This window comes from Symphodus melops (assembly GCF_947650265.1).
Source record: "Symphodus melops genome assembly, chromosome: 6".
NCBI lineage: Eukaryota > Metazoa > Chordata > Actinopteri > Labriformes > Labridae > Symphodus > Symphodus melops.
The window spans coordinates 7,979,597-7,995,936 of NC_136696.1; the positions used below are offsets into that span (position 1 = coordinate 7,979,597).

Here is a 16,340-nt window from a genome sequence, read left to right on the forward strand (position 1 = left end):
ATTTTCTAAGTGTGCCATGTCTAACATGAAAATAAGAATCATGGAAAATCCTCAAAAATTACAGAAAAATTAGAAAAAAACAAACAAAAAAACCTAAAAAGAAAAATAATGAAACTGGAAACGTGGTCTTTGATCCACCCATTCCTGGGACATTTGAGACTTCCCTGGTGAAGGCACAGTTTTCTTGACACATGAACAGCTGCAGAAGAGAGAAACTATTTCAGGTGAAAATCACTCGAACACGTGCCTGTAGGAAAAGTATGTTTTCGAGAACTGAAACACTCATGCCTTCAAAGACAAGCTGGATCTACAGGGACCCATGACACTCAGACATACAACATAATTAAAATCATGTAAATACATTTGATGGGTGAAAATCAGATGTAATGCTGATATTAATATCCAGACTAAATTTAAGATTCACAATCATGCTAATAGATGTGAGGCTGATATTATAGTTGTTTGTCTTTTATACTTTGCAGTCATGTCCAAGACATTGAATACAGAGATTTGTCACATGTTAAGTATATTAAGGACTGAGGTAGTGCGTAGCTATACCCAAGGACATAACACTTCTAATTGCCTTTAATTGGCAATGCAAAAGGGGCTTAAATACAAATTAACATTCTAAAACCCTTACACCACAGGCTGCCAACCACCTCGTTGCTTTACAATTTTTTTTCTTTTTTAACCAGAAGAACTAACCAAAGGGTATTGTGACAGTCAATTATTGCATCAATATTAAATAAATAATATTAATAAATAATAACAGTCTATGGTGTAGGTAAAAGTGGGGGTCAGGGCGCCTTGGGGGGTCATGAGAAAATGAGAATGGGGTCTCGAGATGCCTTCCGAAAACACAAATAAATTTAAACTGTTATGTTTATGTTAGTTTTTTGTCCCATTATTGTAAAATGTATATAAAAGTCGCTCAATTTGCTGAAATGTATATTGTTTTCAGCTTCTGGTTCTTCTAGTGTGCCTGGCTGTGCGCAACATTACATGCTTCACCACCTCCAAGGACAGTGGGGTTTCCCGGACTCAACCACCCTTATTTTGTGCGTCACGGGCTGGAAAGTTTGGGAACCCCTGGTGTAGGCTATCAGTAGCTGGTCGACCCCGTATCGTCATCGTTAACGCCCCTCATTGGAGATCAGTGATTGGTCCTTAATGTGGACCCCTTCCTCATCTGCTGCATTCATGTGCTCCTCGGATGTTTCCTATGATTTCTGAGTCGAGGAGTCGCTCATCGACTTCAGCGTGCTCACCTCATTTCCTAAAGGTTCTTAAAGAGGAAATGTTCTAAAAACAGCAACAAAAAACAAAATAAAACAAAAAACCCAGCATGAATACTACGATTAATGTCACTGCTATCAGTTACATTTGAGCAAAACGTTGATGTGCAATCCGCGAATTAAATAAAATGCATCTTACCATTAACTAAACTTATGTTGCCCTCATTGTGATGACGAAGATGACGTTGAGTCGGCACCTCTTTCGAGAGTTTCCGAGTTGTTGTTCCGACACGAGCAGGCAGCCTCGTGCTTTTTCCAAATCGAAAACTTGTTTTTCCGTTGTCTCCGACACCACATGAATGCACGGTAGTTTATTGACAGCTCATTTCTCGACTAGGGCAGAGTCAACCCGGGTTGAATATTTTCGGAGAAACGTTATTTAGGGTTTTTGCGTTTAAATATCGAATGGAACTACAGCTTTGGTGAATCCTTTCCCCTTCTTGCCTCATTCCCAGCGGTCAGTAGAAAGGTAGTGACCGAAAGGCAGCCAGTTCATGTTTGTACAGATTCCGTATCGACGCCTTACTTTTGAAGGAGGAAATAGGCTATACGGCAAAAAAACACGACGGAAGACTCAAAGCCAGAGGACAGTAAAGCGATTTGAAGCTACGCCTGTTGAGAAGCTGGTAACGTTTGCTTAATCAATATGGTGGCTCTGTCATCCGTAATAAGACCGCTGGCTTCCCAGCTTCAACGACACCTGGTTAGAAAAGCAAAGAGTCTCCGGATTACGCCCGACAGGAGATGCAACCTCACTGCGTGCTCAAGTAAATATGTTCTATCTCAGAGTAAGTACATGTTTGAAAAGCCATCTAGTAGTTAGATATCTTGATCGTTTTCTTGTATGTCGACAAAGCCAAACATGATCAGAAATCTTCCAGAGGTAACACCTTCATCTCAGATGAAATGGTGATTCTAGGCTATCGGCCTTTTCTGAGATGGAATGCTCTAAAGCAATGTCAGTGTGGGTCCTATTTGTGTTCAACATTTTAACATTCAGTTTTGTTTTCATCTGAATAAAAAAACGTGCATCGAGACAGTGGAAAAACTAAGGACTGGATTTTCATCCTTACTGGATCTGGACCCTGTCCGTTCTTGAGAGCTGTCTCAGGCTCCACGATTTCCCATCAAGTTAATAACCTTTGGTTAGCGTTCAATACTGGGGCCTTTGAAGCCCTTTTACCCTCAAAAGCACAGGCCTACATATTTACATTTATTTATCAAAACATGTTACCATTCATTTGATTACTGTGTGCCTTTACGGTTTGCATCCTTATTGTATAGGCTATATCTTTAATATCCTTTCCTCTCTACACGCCTATGAGTAGGTAGATGACTTGATTGAATGTGTAAAAGTTATTTAAATATATATAACGTCCAGTAGTAAAATGCAACTGTAGCAGTTCAAATTGTTACACAAAGAATATGTTGGGGGTTTTTTTTGTTTAAAAAAACCCATTTTAGACCTGTTGCGATTGTTTAACCTCATTTTAATGTGCACTCTTGAATATTTGAGGTAACCAAACAGGTCTGACTGGTCCCAACAATGTTCTCACCACACCTTAAACCTCAGATTCAGTTGTTCCAGTGTTGGGTTATCTGGGCCAGCAAGGCCTTCTCTAGTGGCAGAATCACAAACTTAGATTTCAAACATTTTTTTTTTTTTTCCAGTGAAACTTAATCCTTGTATTGTTGATTGTCAGAATTGTTACCATGAGTTTATCTTATTTTCGCAAGTACCATCGATTTCAACTGAGCTTCTTCCAGTGCTGCTTGTTTTAATTACAGCTCATATCCAATCCGAATTTCCCAGTTTTGTCTCCAGGTAAAAATAAATCTGCCTATCAGAATTCCAATGTTGTCCCTCTGCAGTATAAGTAAATGAGGACAATAATATTGATGATCATCTTCTTTGCTGGATTGGGTGTGTTCTTTGAAATGCCACAGCCTTAGCTCACCTGACCAAGTAGTCTTGTTTGGTCATTGAGCTGCAGGCTAACTTTTGTGAAACTAGCGATAGGTGCACATCATTGAAAGCAAGAAAAGTTCAAGTGAAATTAGGGAATAATGGTTTGGTGGTGAAATTTTCTGGAAAACGTTTCTCAAGAAGGATGTTTAAAGAGAAGCTGGCTATTATTAAAAAGGGTTAGCTGACCCCAAAGCTAGAAGCCTGGGACCAACCAAGGAAATGTTTTGTGCCTCAATGGCAATAAAGCAACTTTGAAATTTACACTAGACTTACACGTTCGGAGAAGTGTTGCAAATTGAATTGCTTGGAAAGACTTTTCTTTAAATTTGATCAACTTGGTGACAGGAACCATGTCTGATTTGTAACCTGGAATTGCCTAACCATTCTATCTGATGCAGTTCTTTGCTCCTACCCTCTACTCAAAGCTCACCAGGGTCTAACCATTTTTTAAACAGTACAAGGTTGTAATTTCTTTAAAAAACAAACAAACAAAAAAACAGTCCACCTCTATTTCGATGCATGCTGCTTCAAGTGATGTCACTCAGCAGCTCATGTTGGATTGTTTTGCCATTCTTACCAGTTTATAAATACAAGTAGTATGAATCCATTGATGTCATAAACGAATGACAGCCTATGAGAAAAGGCTACTCATATGAAGTACTATAGTATATACTGTATTATAGTTGTTCTTGAGGACTAAAACACAACAACTTGAAGTCCACATCTTTTGAACAGTAAGCATCACCGTCTGTGAGAAAATGTCCGTGATGAACACCAAAATAGATTTAAAGACATAACGGAGGACACAATACTGAATCATAATTACAAAGTGTTGCAGAGAACACTCAGATTGTGCATACACATTTATCAGAAAAAAGATTTTAATTGCTAAAAATGTTTAGGTGGAGTGTCTGTGCCCGATATTGAGGCTGAACCGATAGTGATACTAATCCATATCCATATATGTAATCCATATAGGTGCTGCTGGTGAAAGAGAACTCCTAGTTAAATACAATGAAACTCAAATGACTGGTGAATAAATCTTGTAATATCGGTGCATATCTGCAATAAAGTAGCTGATTCACTAGATATGCTAATATCGACAGTTAATATCAGCTGGTTGATTAATCGGTCAGGCTCTAATTTGAATGACAATCATTTTCAGCCACCACACTTCTCAACACTCAGTCATTTGCTCGCTGTGATCGTCCAGATACGTGTGTACACATTTCATAGATCCCACCTGGACCCTGTCATAAGAGGATTTCTGAACAAAGAGCTACGCTGGTTTCTACACCAGGTGGATAAAGGAGGGCCATTGTGTCGGCTCCCCCATGAGGAACACGGAAATCTGATGAAGATGAAGGTCATTTTCCTGTTAGACCTGTTTAGCTTGGCTCAAAGTGGAAACTTTTTTCCCCCTGTGCTGGATGAATGGAGAGGAAGAAGTGTGGTCTTAAGTATACTTCATACATTTATTCTTTAGGTCTCTGTAAAGGAAGGAGAAAAACATCTTTTATACTAGCACTGTTTGGATTTTACGAGTTAAAAGAGTATTTTGCTTTTTGGATGTCTTTCTAAGGTAAACGAAAATAAATAATGAAAAGAGTTGGGGAAGGTGAGTACAGTTTCAGGTTATTAAAGGAGTTATGTCCGTTTACAGACTTTGGCACGAGCTGGCAGTTTGACCAGCTCGAGGTCCTGGTAGGTTTCTCCTGCTGTGGAGGGGAGGTAGGGGCGTGCCAGGACATTCCGCATGTCACTTTCTGTTCAGCCAGCCCACTTCTCTGAGCTTGTAAGAAATCATAAGAGCATTAGAAGGAAGTTGTATTGCTCAATTGATCCTTTTCCACTCAGATTTTCAAACAGCTCATCAAAGAAGGATTGTGTTTGTCTTTGTTGCACTGAAAGGTTTTTAGTTTTTTGGATTTACTTAATGAAACAAAAAAAAAATTTTCCTTTACAAAAATGAACTGTCTAAAAATGCAGGAAGCAGCAGCGAACAACATGAAAAGTAGGTGTCAGCTTTTTTTCAAAGTCTTTTGCTTAAGGTCTTCTGTTTCACACAGTCTTTGATTTGTCTCTCCTCTTCTTCCTCTCCTGTTCCGTTCTTCTCTTCTACAGTGCATCCCATGTGGCAGGGACCCCTTGCGGTACCAGGAGGGGATCGCCAGTCTCCTATCGACATTGTTGTGCGAAAGACTGTCATTGATACTGAACTGAAGCCTCTGTTAACCGATTACGACCCACAGACCTGCCAACAAATCTGGAACAACGGTTACTCCTTTCTGGTCGAGTATGACGACACGACAGACAAATCCAGTATGTGCTGTTTTGTAAACACTTTACAAATAGAAATCCACTTGTTCTTACCTTACTTATTACTTACACTTTTGAAAGAGGAAGTAGACGTTTCTCACTATAAAGTACAGGATCAGGACAATTCAGTTGTTTTTCTTTAAATCTTTATGTTTTGGAATGCGTAAGAGGATTATCTCCTTCAAACCCACCCCACCTTCTTCACCTCCCTTAAAGCGCTCTCTGTGGGAAAATCCAGTAATCAATGTGGCACTTAAAAGCTGCTGATGAAAGCAGCTTCGTGTATGTGGTGACTGTCATGTGACTTTCATGTCAGACTAGTACAGCATATCTAAAGTTCCATTATAGTCTGCCTTTAAGATATTGGTAATTTGGTATAAAAACCTGTTATTTCCAAAACAATATATATATATATTCCTGAAGGTTTATGAAATTACTGTTTTTTTTATAAAAGTTGCACAACCTATGACTTTAAAGGTGTCGTATGCCTCGTCTTTTTATTTTGAGCTACATATAGGACAAAAGTAGATAGTGTAACAGTGAGATGTTGAGAAAGCATGACTGCAGTTACTATACACTACATTTGTTTTAATAACTACAAATTGAGATTCATTCATTCTTTGGATATTTTTGTCGCCAAAACCTGATACTGTTCACTCCGTATCTGTTGTTTTTTTTTCATTATTATGGGAAAGATAGCCTTTACAGGTGCAATAAAATGTCATTGCTTTACAGGTGATAGTGGTCTCTGACTGTGATATTTTTATTGGATGTTTTAGGTCAATTTAACTACATTAAGAACCTGCTGACATCCTTATTTTAGACAAAAATGCAAATGTTGACTGTTGTTTTTTATTTTATTGTATTTCAGCATTTGGGACATAAAGTATGGGTGTGGGGGGACTGAGCTCCCAATTGTGATGGAAGTGTCTTTATTTTTAAGTAAACACAAGCTTTGTTTATGTGTAGTTAACACCATTTATTTCAATAATTGGACACGATTGGTATTTTCAGCAGAAAGGTCACATTCTTTAAGAAAAGATTCACATGATCATGGTCTTTCATCTCTTTAGTAGCTTAAATTTACTTGTGAGGAAATTAAATGGGAGAAAGGAAGAGAGTTACTGCTCACTATCATATGAAGCACGCTCCCTGCCTCCTAAAAGAATAATGAATTACCTCATTAACTACACCTTTGTGAGTGTTCTTCCTTTTATTAGGTCTGTACTTGTAGTTAGTCTGAACTGACCATCTGCACAGTTGTGTAGCTAACTCAGAAACAAAAGAACCTAAATGTGTTTTGAATCAAAGATTTCACCAAAATTGAAGATTTATTTATTTTTGTCCCAGAGGCTGGTCATTTAATGATGATGCCTGGTGTAGCTCTGTGTAACTCTCATGTTTTATCAGTGAAGGCTAAGTATTACATTGCTTTCACACAGAGTGACGGCTGTTCGGCTGTGTACACTTGTTCAGATTTAAATAGATGGATCAGGACATTATTAATCAAATTTCAGAGAATGATTGGAAGGGAAAAGGATCGAAGTCCTTTGTACACAAAATGTCCTTCTTTTAAAAAGTTTGTGTAATCTTTATGAGCCAAAATTTGAAGTGCAAATAACTGGTCCTTGTCCTCTCTGGTGCAGTACTGAAAGGGGGCCCCCTGCAAGACAAATTCAGGCTGTGCCAGTTCCACTTCCACTGGGGGGAAAGCAATGCCTGGGGGTCAGAGCACACATTGGACAGGAGGCTATTTCCTGCAGAGGTATTTTTTTTTATGACATAACTTCATAATATGCATTCACCAACTCAATTACATATGAAACATAAACCTTCAACATGCATTGACGTGGATGAAGAAAGAATATTACAAAGGTAGTAACATTCTATTTTCTGAAAAAGTAATTGAATAAAAAGGAGAAAGGGAAGAGGTCTCTTTCAACCTGCTGTCTGGTTAAACAAGCGGTAGTTCAGTCCGTACAGACTTGGGTTGGGAGCTCCCTCACTCTGACATCTCTCAATTAGTGTTAGAATAGAGTGTTAAAACCTAATTTCCCTTCGGGGATCAATGAAGTTTTTATTTATGTGGATGTTAACTTATAAGGAGGACTGTATTCAGTTCAATACAACAACAAAAAAAGAGATTATCCCCAGGGGGGAATTCAAAGAAATGCAGAGGATGCTGGCACGGCTTGGGCGATTGACCATTGTTTACCCTTAGACACTGTGTTCCCACATTTAGCTTTGGTAAATATAGTTGCAGAGACGCTGCTAGTCAACAGGCAGTAAGTTTCATAATGTGTCACTGTTTCAACTATTTATGTTCAGCTGCTACTAACAGTGTCCTCACTTCATTTTTAACACTTTCCATTTGTCACTTCAGAGGAGATTTTCTCGTTCCACGTTAACTAACAGAGTGGTTTGTCTTCACCTTTCCAGAACAAAAATCTAATGAGCTGTTGGGGGATTATCTTGGTGTTGTTGTTTTTTTTTTGTTTTTTTTTATATCCTAGGGCCCCAAGCCAAGGCAGGCCCTAGGCCAGTAGGGACCCCCGACGGCTGACAAACTTTGAGCATTGCCTAAAATTGTGCACATTTTGCAACAACAGTAGGAAATCTGCCTAAAGGAGCCCCTTCTGACAGCACTCTCTGTCAATGCCCTGCTAAACATCACAGCATTACTCCTGTGAAAACCACAATTCTTCAATTAAGGAAAAATAAGAGAAGTTATCCGTCTGTGGGTAGAAAGAGGAAAATTCATTGGAAGGGGCTCTCAATGACCCTTTACTTAGGGCCCTCACAGAACTTGGGCTCGCCCTGTGTATTTGTGATCAATTGTTTTCTTAACTTAGGACTAACCCTATCTTGCAACAAAGCCAACCCCTTTAACTTTGACTTGAGCTTTTAGGCACTTGACACAAGCACCATTTTGACAGAGGATTTTTTTTATCTGGAAACTGCCTTGTTCAATATTTCACCTAATTGTGATCACCTGACATTTTAGTTGTGAAGATGCCTGTAGAGATTTCCCTATGGGTAAAATCTTTGTGAAGTTAAAGCTTAACCAAACAAACTAACAAGTACCATCCATTAAGCCTGTAGCAGCTCGGCTCACAGACCATCCTTATATCCTGGGTTTCAGTCTTTATCATGCAATGTGTTTTTTATTCTCCTATTTGTATCACTGGCACGAGTCCAGATCCTTTGATGTAGAACTGCTTCTCCATTTCTCTTATAATCATTACAGCCTATTAAAACAAAGGCTTTGTTCATGGGTAGGATTTAATGTTTTACAGACTCATATTGGATAAAAGAATATGGTGGTTTATGATGTTTCCCTGACTTTAGCACACTTGTGTAACAACCAGTTTCCCCTGTTTAATGTGGTTATTCAGTGCCAAGCCCTAGTTCCTTTGGAACGTGTCCACAATACTTCTCTTGTTTCTAAGCACTCTCTACATGTACATCCACAGAATATCACATTTTTGCTTTCTTTGCATGAAAATGGGTTTCTTTTTGCGAGTTTGTGTTTTTAGGGGGATAGTTAGTGTTAATGTGTGCCAATAGAACTTTTGTTCAATCTAGTTTCCTATACTGTAACATATATTTTTGCCTACACTTGATCACAGAGATATATTTGGGGGAGTAGAAGCTCAGGTGACTCTGTTGATTTTCACAACTTTCCCATTTATGATTTTCTTCCCTTTTTCTGTTTCTTCCTTCCTTCTTTAAGTCTGTCTTCCTCTGCATTAAAACTAGTCAAACTATGCCCACAGCTACAGTCTTATGCCAAAGGTCCATAACTAGCTTAGTGAGTGACCAGTTAGACACACAACACACTATATACACAAAACAACCGTCTAAAGTAAATGAAAAATTTAACAAACTGACAATTTTGAACATGTCAGTTGTTCTTGCGGTTATTTTGCAGCTTATGCTGAATAGTCTGCCCTGTTGTGTTGTGTGGCAGCATGATTCATGAAGGACTCCACACTTGTTATCTTAAAAGAAATTCAAACAATTTCATTTACAGAAAGTCCTCTGCAAATGGTTTAGCCAAGCTTTTTCCTCAAACATTACTTGACTTATTGGCACTTAGCAGCTATATTGAATTTATTTTTCTTATTTTACACATGCACTGAATTCCCTTTTTATGTATATTTGGTCATTGTTGACAATCTATATCGACAACAATTGTTTACTGCAGTGACTCTCTTTTATATCTTTTTTTGGTTAACAGGGTATTGCATACAAGACAAAAGATGATTTTAACCTAAAGAATAAATACACATTTTAAACTGATAAATGAGGTCCATAAGAAAAAAGTAAGAGGGTAATTTAGAATATTTGAAAGACACATTTTACAGTTTTTTTTTAACAGCGTATAATACGACTTTTGACTAGATTAATGATTAATTCAGAAGGAATTTGTCAATATAACAACTCAACAGAATTACTATTTTTTCTGGGTGGAGGACCTCAGCCTCCACTCGGGATCACTGAATTTGGTGATTAAGGCGATGGTTTCAGTCATATTGATATACACACACCAACACATACAAACTCATGTTGTGTGTCCTTTGTTTTCAGCTTCACTTGGTCCACTGGAACTCTGACAAGTACAGTTTGTTTGAGGAGGCAGTGATGGAGGAAAATGGTCTGGCTGTAATAGGAATTTTTCTTAAGGTAGGATACACATGGGCATACGTGATTCACGTTTACTTCTTGTGCATAACAGTATCCACACAATCCAGATCTCATGTGTTTTGCTTGTGTAGGTGGGAAAGAGACATGAAGGGCTTCAGAAACTTGTTGACGCTCTCCCAGCTATCAGACACAAGGTCGGTATTCATAAGGAAGCACACCACAGGTTTTCTTTCTTTAACTGAAGGGGTGACATCTGTCACTGTATTGAAAAAATGTTGTAGCCCTAATGATGTCCAATTTAAATTTGACAAAGATGAGTAAAAGACGAGGCCTGACACCCTCAAGTGGTTCAGTAGATGTCACGTCAACCTTCTCAAGTTGAGGTGACAAAACAATGTTTGTCACCTCAACTTGAGAAACAAAGATCTCTAGAAAATACTTCAAGACAATAAATCTAATCCCCATCTTACAATATTTACAACATATCCAACACCTTGTGTAGGGGCTTGTATAGTGGATATTTCAGAAATGAAAAGTAGGCCCAATATTACAAAACTCAACTTGAATGAGGGTGTAGATGATATAACAGCCTGAATTTAAAAAAAATAGGTTGTAGTCTCTGTGGCTATTTTTGAATGACACCGTCACGGGAAGTAAATTTTTAATCAACTCGTCCATTTGAGCAACAGGTGTATGCAGCTAGCTGCCGTATAAACATCACCTCAGCTTGAACGTAACCATCTGGTTGTGTTTATATTGTTTGTGCCTTTTAGAAACTGTTTTCATGGAAATATTGTTCAGCTAATAACACAGTCAGTGTCAGTGCCCTTTACTTCTCTAACCTAACGCTCAATACTGGAGTTCAAGAAGATTGTGTACAGAGTCCTTTCTTCTATTTCCTTTACAATCATGTCTGCATACAACACCACAGCGCAAACACAATATTGATCAATGATTAACGCGTTTCTCCCCTCCCACTGTCCAAGGTTCACATCTGGCTAAAAACCGTGCATGGGTATGGCCAAGACTAAAAAAGGAACTGAAATACTTAGTTTAAAGTACAAAGAAAATGTATGTGATTGCGAGAGGTAACCTACATGTATATAAGCTGTGTGGCTTCTGTTGGAGCTATACGTTCATATTCATATTTCTTTTTATGGTTTAAATACAGTTTTCAATGATATTACATATTTAAGAAACATAATGGGAATCGTTCAGTTTTGCTTTGTCTTTACACATGCCGGTTTCCTGTAACTTCAATGATAATTCAATGAGCAGCCCAAATAGCCATATGTTTTTTCTACCTGCCCTTCTGTCTGCAGGACAGTGTAGTGGAGTTCACCAGATTTGATCCTGCCTGTCTGTTACCCACCAACACTAATGACTATTGGACGTACCATGGCTCATTGACAACACCTCCTCTGACAGAGTCCGTGACCTGGATAGTTATGAAGCAGCACATAGAAGTCAGCCATGACCAGGTATGTGTGTGTGTGTGTGTGTGTGTGTGTGTGTGTGTGTGTTTAACCAAATACTAACTTTAGTTTGATACATAGTTTAAATATTATCAAAGCTTTTTTAATTTGATTTAATTAAAATATGCTATAATCAATCTATATAAATACGACCAATAGAGTGAAAAGCAGTTTATAATGCAACAGGTTTCTTTTGTAATGATTCAGTTCAGATAGGATCGCATATTTTTGGCCAAATTATATTGTTTTTCAGACATCCCCCAAAGATGATATTTCTCATATATTATTTAACAATCTTGATATTTGTTACAGAATTTTTTCAAAATAATTTCAACAATGGTGTTTGTTACCCCAAGCAACTCATTCCATGCACAGGCTGCTTTTGCAGCAGGTGTTGTGTCAGTCAGACAAAACCAATGATTAGCGGTCATTTAGGGATTGTATCTTTAGTTGCTTGTCTGAACGCAGCACTAAGATCACCATGGTAACTTGTGCCAAACACCTAACCTACTCCAAAGAAGGTTATGTTTGGGACAAGAGATCAGGCCATATGAAACTCTGCCTACTGACCAGTCAGATGTGATTCTTTAGAAACAGATTACACAAAGCACAAGTGTTGCGTGTTAAGAATTCAGTTTTGCCTATACTTACTGCTATGAATTATATCTTTATGTCAATTTGACGGCAGAAGTTGTGGTTGTGGCCAACAACAGTGAAACCAGTAGCTCTCCTGGTAGTCAAAAAGGAGTGCTGGACAAAAAACATCCAACGATAGATAAAGTACTGAGTCAGCTCCAGTGAAGTATAATTTTTAATGGAATATTGCATGTAATGTTTCGAGCCTTCGTCCTTCATCAGACATGAGCTTCACCTGGAGCTTTTTAGCTCTAAACAGTGTTCCAGGGAACTATTTTTTCCTTCGAAAAAACTTTGTTTAGTTCAGAAAATAGAGCATAGACTTGTTTCACCTTCAAATTTTCAAATTTCATTACCAAATCTACACAGTAGCCTAAATTTCACAGTCAGCGATTTTTCTTTTTTTCTGCATTTGTCTCTACAGCTGTTTGATTTAAGGCCTATTTAGCTTATGTGTTAAATGTCCTTATATGTTATAGGCCAAAACTCTTAAGATTACATAATCCCTTTAGTGTGGAAAAAGAAATGGTTATTATTGGTATTATAATTGTTTGTTATCAGAGAACACAGTTCATAATAAACATTTGTTGAAAGACCAATTTAAGTGATTTGATTTGACAGTCAGTTGTTGACTGCCACATATATATTTATATACGTTTATGGAACTATTAGGCAGATAATATATGGCAGTAAATCATGTCACAAGTTTTGACTATATGATGTTCTGGACCTTCACTTGAGGAATATTTCTTGGACTGGACTTGAATTTTAAATTAAGACCCTTGGAGAAGATAATAAAAGAACTCTAAACTAACCACTAGATTTAAACATAGCCTTTTTTTCTGTTAGCTTGTTTTTGTTTCAGTGTTTCCATCTAGTTTTACCAAGAGAAGAGATGCACTGATGTGAAATTGCTTGACAACAAACTCAGAGGATAAAATGAACCATCTCATGACATTTCTTCTGAAGCCTTCATCTCTTTTGCCCTCTTTAGCTGGCAGTCTTTCGGAGCCTTCTTTTTACCTCAGCTGAGGAGGAAATACAAAAGAGTATGGTAAACAACTTCCGTGTGCAACAGCCTCTCTGCGGCCGTACCGTTCGCTCTTCCTTCTCCCCATTCCTACAAGAGGCACCATCGGCTGTGGGGGACAAGCACAGCCACTAAAGCTGCTGGATCTAGTACACACAACATCTCACACAGTAACAGACAAAGACCCAGCAGTGACCAAGCCAACACTATCTTTAAATCTGTGCTCAAATATTCAAATAATAACCTAGAAATTCTAATTCATGTCACCCAAACACCATCTGACTTGGATAAAAACAGGAGAAAGAGAAATGTGTTATAATTTAAAGGGTGGGGGATTATGGGTTTAAGATAAAGAGTTGGAAAGGATTGTTTATGAGCAAATGCATAATGGCAGCTCTGGAGCCAGACAAGCCAAGTGCTGTTTTTTTTTCTTTTTTTGTTATGAATTTTAAAGTTAGTAGAAATGTGAGGATTTCTATTATTTTAAAAAGCAATGCCTTGGGTTAAAAGTTAGCAATATCAGCTCAATAAGTATGGCTGGTTTTAAGGATAGTGCCCCTGGTGCTAAGCTAATGCTGTAGGTTAGATTTGGTTGGTTGAAGTGACTGCAAAGCAATACAGTACATAAACATAATGTAGCAAAAATGTCAATACAAGCACACCTATGCTAGAACTTTAACAGAATTTTACTGTTCAATTCAAATTCAAAGCTCCGGATTATTCTGCAAATTGATTCTTAAAATTTACGGCAAGGAGTTTTGACTGAAAAAGGAAATGACCAGAAGTGCCTTTGTTCCACAGAAAACCTTCGCAATCTTTGGTACTTTAATGTTTAATCAGAAATAGTGTGAGACAAGGTCAGCAAAGTCACCAAATCAAATGTGTTTTTCATCAAGTGGTCTTACGTCAATTACAATGACATCAAACTTTAAAGCAAAAAAATAGTACTAAAATCCCCAGTGGATCTTTGGCTGAGAGGATAGTGTAGGACAGTTAATCATTTTTACATGGAGGCATATCCCTATTTACCTATGTTTTTGTTGTTAAATACTTGCATTGTGGGGTTACTGAAATTTTTGATTTTTGGTTTTAATGGTGAAAAACAAATAACCAATAAGGCGTGGTTGCTGTGGGGATTAATGTTTGTATTAATGTGAATGATTGTTGAGCTTTTTATTTGTACAGCTACTCCAAGAACTGTTCTGAACTGCTGATTTTACCCAACTAATGGAAAAAACCACAAAGCAAACCTAAGCATGTGTGTTAAAAGGTTCTAACATTGAGCGGCATTACACAGACTCAACTCCATGATCGAACAAGATTAAAAATCCAATTGTTGCAGCCCTGTCTTTACCTTGAGTATGCCTTTGATAACTTTGATTTACAGACAGCCTTTAAAAACACCAAGGTATATTGAGTAGCAGCAGATAAGCCATCTGTCACACACTGTTCAGGTGTATTGTATAGTAGATTATAGCAGAAGGCTTTGGAGATTTTAACAGAATGGGTTTTAAAGTAACATTGTTTTGCTGTGATGAAAAAAGGTCAGTACTGAACTCGAAAAAATAATTAAATTTCAAAGGGATGCTACTTCAAATGGCTTTAGTAGACCCATGAAACACTTGAGATGTCCTTAGGGTGTTGAATATACATGTGACACTGTGGGAACAACTGATGTAAAAGCCTGGTGTATCACCTTTTCACTAACAGTGTATATCGAGGATATGTTTATATTGGCACAAAATAATTAAAGTTAGAGCTATAATGCAATTTGTAATGATTGTAATGCAATTTCTGATACAGAATGTCATTCTCTTCTCTTGTCCAAATGAAAAAAAATCTAGCACTAGATTCTGCTTCCATTTTCAAGACAAATTGTCATAATGCTCATGCTGTACATCTTCCTGAGCTTGTAAATTGCACATTCCTCTGTCCAACAACACTGCAGACACAGTTCAGACAAGGATTTTGCAAACAAAGGAAAACTTATGTAACCTTTAATGATCTAAATAAGTCTATTCGTCTGCCCGCTGTGTTTCATGTCACACAATTGTGATGCATTTGCTGAATCTAACTATGCATTACTATTATAGGAGTCATTGAAGACAGAAGAAGAGGTAGAAAAAAAAACAATTTGGAGAAGGGGGATAACAGATCTCACCAATGCAAGAAGAAATGATCTCACCAATATCTAAGTAGTGTTACATTTTAAACCAATCATTTTGTGGCGGGAAAGAATAATTTAATTTTGAACAAAAATATAAATAAACAAAAAACATGAATATGGATAAATGGTGAAGGAGCCCAAGGTATTAGATGGCAGATTTAAAAAAATGCATTTATTTAAAAAATTTTAAATTAAGTTTACTCTAAATGGAAGTTGAGGAGCGTTAATAACTCTGTTGGGAATGTTACAAGCTTGCCTTTCTTTTGTCTTTACAAGTGATGCATTTTGTTCATTACATTAACATGGGAACGAGGGACCCATTACTGTCTTCATCTTGAACAGCTGTATTTCTTACATGTACAACGGTTCAGTTTTGCACCATGATAGGCCTTTAATGTCGGTATCTTTCATATAGCATCAGAAATAAAAATATACATTTTTGGGGGATTTTTTTTTCCTGCATTTTTATTATTTTTGGGGAGTAAAAAGTCCCCCATTTTTCATTTCTCATTTCTTATATTACTTTCTAAAAATAAATGTGTTACAAAACTCTGTCATCATGCTTTATTTTCTCCATAATGCTTTACACTCTGCACATCTTGAACTCTGTTTTTGGTATGATGTTTAAGCAGGTGTTTTTCAACTATGCAGTATATATTTTAGCTATTTATTTTTCCAATGGGTAGTAGACATTCCTGCCCTGCAGGACTTCAGTGGGTCCTCTAACCTCTCAGTGTGCTCTGCTCCACCTGGAGCCTTATAGGCAAAGATATGTTGCTGGGAAGATTTTTTCTCCCAGAGA

At 37.5% G+C, this 16,340-nt stretch overlaps 1 protein-coding gene across 1 annotated transcript; it reads left to right on the plus strand.

The window, feature by feature from the left end:
• The first annotated feature begins 1,784 nt into the window (after nucleotides 1-1,784).
• On the plus strand, nucleotides 1,785-16,090 carry ca5a (carbonic anhydrase Va). The gene is made up of 7 exons (XM_079345269.1): nucleotides 1,785-2,083; nucleotides 5,389-5,586; nucleotides 7,230-7,348; nucleotides 10,174-10,269; nucleotides 10,362-10,424; nucleotides 11,553-11,711; nucleotides 13,336-16,090. Exons 1-7 carry the CDS (start codon nucleotides 1,942-1,944, stop codon nucleotides 13,504-13,506), a joined length of 948 nt encoding a protein of 315 aa, XP_079201395.1. The 5' UTR covers nucleotides 1,785-1,941; the 3' UTR covers nucleotides 13,507-16,090.
• The last annotated feature ends 250 nt before the right edge of the window (nucleotides 16,091-16,340 follow it).